General features: G+C 29.5%; 1 protein-coding gene across 1 annotated transcript; it reads right to left on the bottom strand.

Annotated features, from left to right (window-relative positions):
• Nucleotides 1-1,195: 1,195 nt before the first annotated feature.
• On the bottom strand, nt 1,196-2,827 carry LOC21400586 (transcription factor CPC). The gene is made up of 3 exons (XM_010097486.2): nt 2,594-2,827; nt 2,046-2,133; nt 1,196-1,424 (listed from the first exon to the last, which is right to left on the bottom strand). The coding sequence occupies exons 1-3, from the start codon at nt 2,643-2,645 to the stop codon at nt 1,298-1,300; spliced, it is 267 nt and encodes an 88-aa protein (XP_010095788.2). The 5' UTR covers nt 2,646-2,827; the 3' UTR covers nt 1,196-1,297.
• Between the last annotated feature and the right edge of the window lie 928 nt (nt 2,828-3,755).

Raw genomic sequence — 3,755 nt, 5'->3', positions numbered from 1 at the left:
ATATATATCCATATATATATGTAAAGATTTAAATCTTTTTTTAAGTTTAGAGTTTTGTTTTAGTTCATATGAAAAGAGAATTATTAGTATCATCATGTCTTTTATCAATTTCGTCATTTTGAAAATTTTAAAGTCCATTAATAAAAGAAAAAGACTTGATTCAATTATATGCAAAAGATAGATCTAATTTCACTCATATCACCGCATATTTAACACCGTACAATACACATTACTTTGATTGAACAGTGATTTTAAAGTAAAGTTATAAATTGTTGGACCTGAGCACGAGGAGAAAATAAAAAAGGATCTTTATCAGTACACAAACTCATTAGTGGTATATATGAGGTAGTTAAACTTGAGAGATATGATAACAAATGTTTTGGAGAAAAAAAAAGCGTTTTGCTGAAAAAAATAATCAAATCTCTTTAGTAAAATAAGAAAAAATCGCTACTTCTTTTCTTTTTACTAGGGGGCAATTCTATTAAATAACAACACCAACTTACAATTTTCGAACAAAAATTCTTTGTACAAATTCCTTCTATTAATTAAAAAAGTTGTGGTGAATTGAACGTTTATCGCCTACAACGCAGGGGTGGGAAAAGACCAAATATTATCATGCTCTTTTTTTTTTCCTGATGCAAAATATCATCATCCCTTTGTTCTTAGAAAATAGAAAGAAAGGAGTAAAAGCTGTAGGCCCATCATAATGACAATTACTTCGTTGGGAGATCTAAGATCGATGAAAATCATTTTAGAGTGTGTTTAGTTTAAAAATTCGTGACATAATTTGAATCATAATTCATAATTCGTTACAGTATTTTTTCTTATAAAAAATATACGTAAATTAAGAATGATTCTGAATCATGATTCTTAAATCATATCTTGATCAGCAAAAAATAAAAAAAATAAAAAAAATAAAATCTTAAATCATGCCGTTAGCTTCTTTTGTTTGTTTTTTTTCCTTCTTTTGTTTGAGACTTGTCCCAAATGTGTGGCCACGATAGATATATAGCCGAAAGGTCAAGAGAGAGAAATAGAACGGCCAAATTAAGAGTACAAGATTAGAAAAAAGAAAAAAAAAATTAAGAGTACAAAATATAAAAATGGTACAAAAAATAATATAAAAAATACTCAATAAATGAGACCGACCAAGTAGGAAAAGTCACACCTACTTTTTCCATTGTACATAGGCAAGTCTTAAAACAAAAAATACGCATTAATTAGAAGCATATAATTGCAAATAAAAAACAATGGTCCTAGCCTAGAAACAATAAAGTGAAGCATTAAGATTCAAGAGTTATATGCTATTATATTGAGCTCTCTTCTTCTGCTTGCTTGCAAACACTTCTCCATCTCTCATTATCCAAAACCTTTCTATTTCTTCTGCTTTCCGGCCCGGAATCCGGCCAGCGATCAGAGCCCATCTGCTTATATAAATAAATAACAAAAATTCAAAAAACAATAAAGGACTAGTTTTGCTTTTGTCACTTTGAAGAAACTAATAAATGTCATATGTGGTCGCTTATTATTTGTATAATCTATGCTACAACGCTTTCAAACGATGATAAATGTCTCTAGTGATGGTCATTATCACTTGTTGATCTTTTATAATGAACCAAAAACTATTATATTATGTATTGTCGTTTTCTCTATAGTTATGTACCTCTCAAATTGATGAATATTTGGGTGTATGCATAGAGATCAATTATAAAAATTCAAAATTTGTTTGAAGAGAATTAGGAAATCAAACCTTTTTACTCCCAAAATTGTATTTGGACTGATTTCAAGGAAAAGCAAATTAGGAAAATAAAAATTATAGAAAATATCACAGAAACCCATAGATGAGAAAATTATTAGCATTAAATTTTTTTACTTTATGTTGGCCGCATCAACTTCAAAATGTGAAAGGAACCAGTCACATGACTAGCTAGAAGATGAAACAAAGGAGTACGGTAACCATGAACTAATTGCTCATGGTACTATTTCCACGTTTTCCAATGAAAATGTAGTTTGGAGAGAAAAAAAAATCCTTAATTTTACTTTACCTATCTCCAACAAGCTTGTGCATTCTAAAGATGAGATCTTCTTCTTGTTCTGACATGTTTATGAACTCCCACTCGATACTGCTCACCTCTGCCATGTTAAATTAGACAGCATTTTTGTGTGAGAGTGATAATTAAGTTTGAACATAAATACTAACTACCAAGTAAAAAAAAAGAGAGAAATCAGAAATTATGACAAAAAAAATGTTGAAATGGTCATGAAAGCACAAAAGGAGCAAATAAGATTTATTTCTATAAAATGAATGAAACACTATACATATTTGACGAAAAGGAGAAGAACCCATGATAGAAAAAGAGAATATGATCACCTAGAGCCCGTTTGTTTCATCATGATTTTTTACAGTATTTTTCTCTCATAAAAAAATACACGTAAAACGAAAATAATTTTGAATTATGATTCTGAATACACAAATTAAACGAACACTTAATGACACATCAAAAATTGAGTTAAATTAAAAAAAAACAATAAATTAAGAACCCAGAAGATGATTTAACTAAGAAAAAGAAATCAAAGAAAGGAAAGTGCTTGCCTTCGGAGCAGCGACTGCTATTCTTGGCTTGCTTTCTTCTGCGCTTGTCCATTGCCTAACAATCAAAACAGAAATAGTGTAGACTTGAAGAGAAGAATTACACTTTTGTATGACTCGCCAAGTCGTGGAAATTAAGAAGAAAATAAAATTTTGGACATTAAATTAATAATAGTCTGTCAGAAGGGTGTCTTGGAAATGCAAACTTATATATAGTGAATCTGTTGATCTGATGAAGTTTTGTTACAAATTTTTTTGTTTATCGAGAGAAGAGCTGCTTGGATTAAAACGCGGAGAGGACTAGGAACGGCAGGTCCTACCAAACAGACAAAATAGCCATTTGTTTGACTTGCAGTTGTTCCTCTTACGTTAATGATAACCCTTAGTTTGTTATATTATATATTTTTTTAATTTAATATAATTTTAATTAGATTTAATTATTAAAAACTGAAAAAAAATAAACTCTCAAAAAAATAAACAGATAGTCCCTCATGAAAGGGCAATCATACCCTTCATTGCACCTTTGATAATAACCCTTCTGGTTGCAAATTTGTATATTTATCATAAATTTATAACCTCACCACACCACTCACACCACTAATAGTTTGGAAACCAACTTCCTGCACAAGGAATTTCTTCCCTATCAATATTGAATGTTTGCGTGTTTTTAAATTTGAATCACATAAAAATCATATTAAAGTCTCCTTTTAAAACAAAAACAAAAAAAAAAAAAAGGAAATCGCCATTCTTTTTTTCTTAAAGGGGGAATATATTCCAAATAATAATAATAGAAAAGAAGAACAAACATTGATATTGACCTGTATGCTCTTAAATTATAGGAAAACCACAATTGCAACGACAACTATAGTTCTACCAATAAACTCGAGTATGAAACACTTATGCGAAATAGACATATTTCAAGTTCCAAAAACAGATATTGTAATAGGTACACCAACAATTGAGCATACATGACTCTTTATCAATTACTTTACAATTCATAGAAAATCTAATCGATCAAAATCGAGAAATCCGTAGAACTAAGACTATACAAATCACCATTGAAAAGCAAAATTAACATACTGAAAACAAAACCTAACACCAGAAAATAAGACAAATATATCACCAAATCATAAAAAAAAAACCACTGTTGTCACAATCCACAATA

Source organism: Morus notabilis, unplaced genomic scaffold (genome assembly GCF_000414095.1).
Source record: "Morus notabilis unplaced genomic scaffold, ASM41409v2 Scaffold355, whole genome shotgun sequence".
NCBI lineage: Eukaryota > Viridiplantae > Streptophyta > Magnoliopsida > Rosales > Moraceae > Morus > Morus notabilis.
Note: the sequence above shows the minus strand (reverse complement) of the source record. Positions and strands in the feature narration are given on the sequence as shown.

Coding starts and splice junctions, on each gene's coding strand:
- LOC21400586 (XM_010097486.2), bottom strand. CDS start 2,645: ATGGACAAGCGCAGAAGAAAGCAAGCCAAGAATAGCAGTCGCTGCTCC. Junction 2,134..2,593: donor TAGCAGTCGCTGCTCCGAAG/GCAAGCACTTTC, acceptor TTAACATGGCAG/AGGTGAGCAGTATCGAGTGG. Junction 1,425..2,045: donor CACAAGCTTGTTGGAGATAG/GTAAAGTAAAAT, acceptor TTATATAAGCAG/ATGGGCTCTGATCGCTGGCC.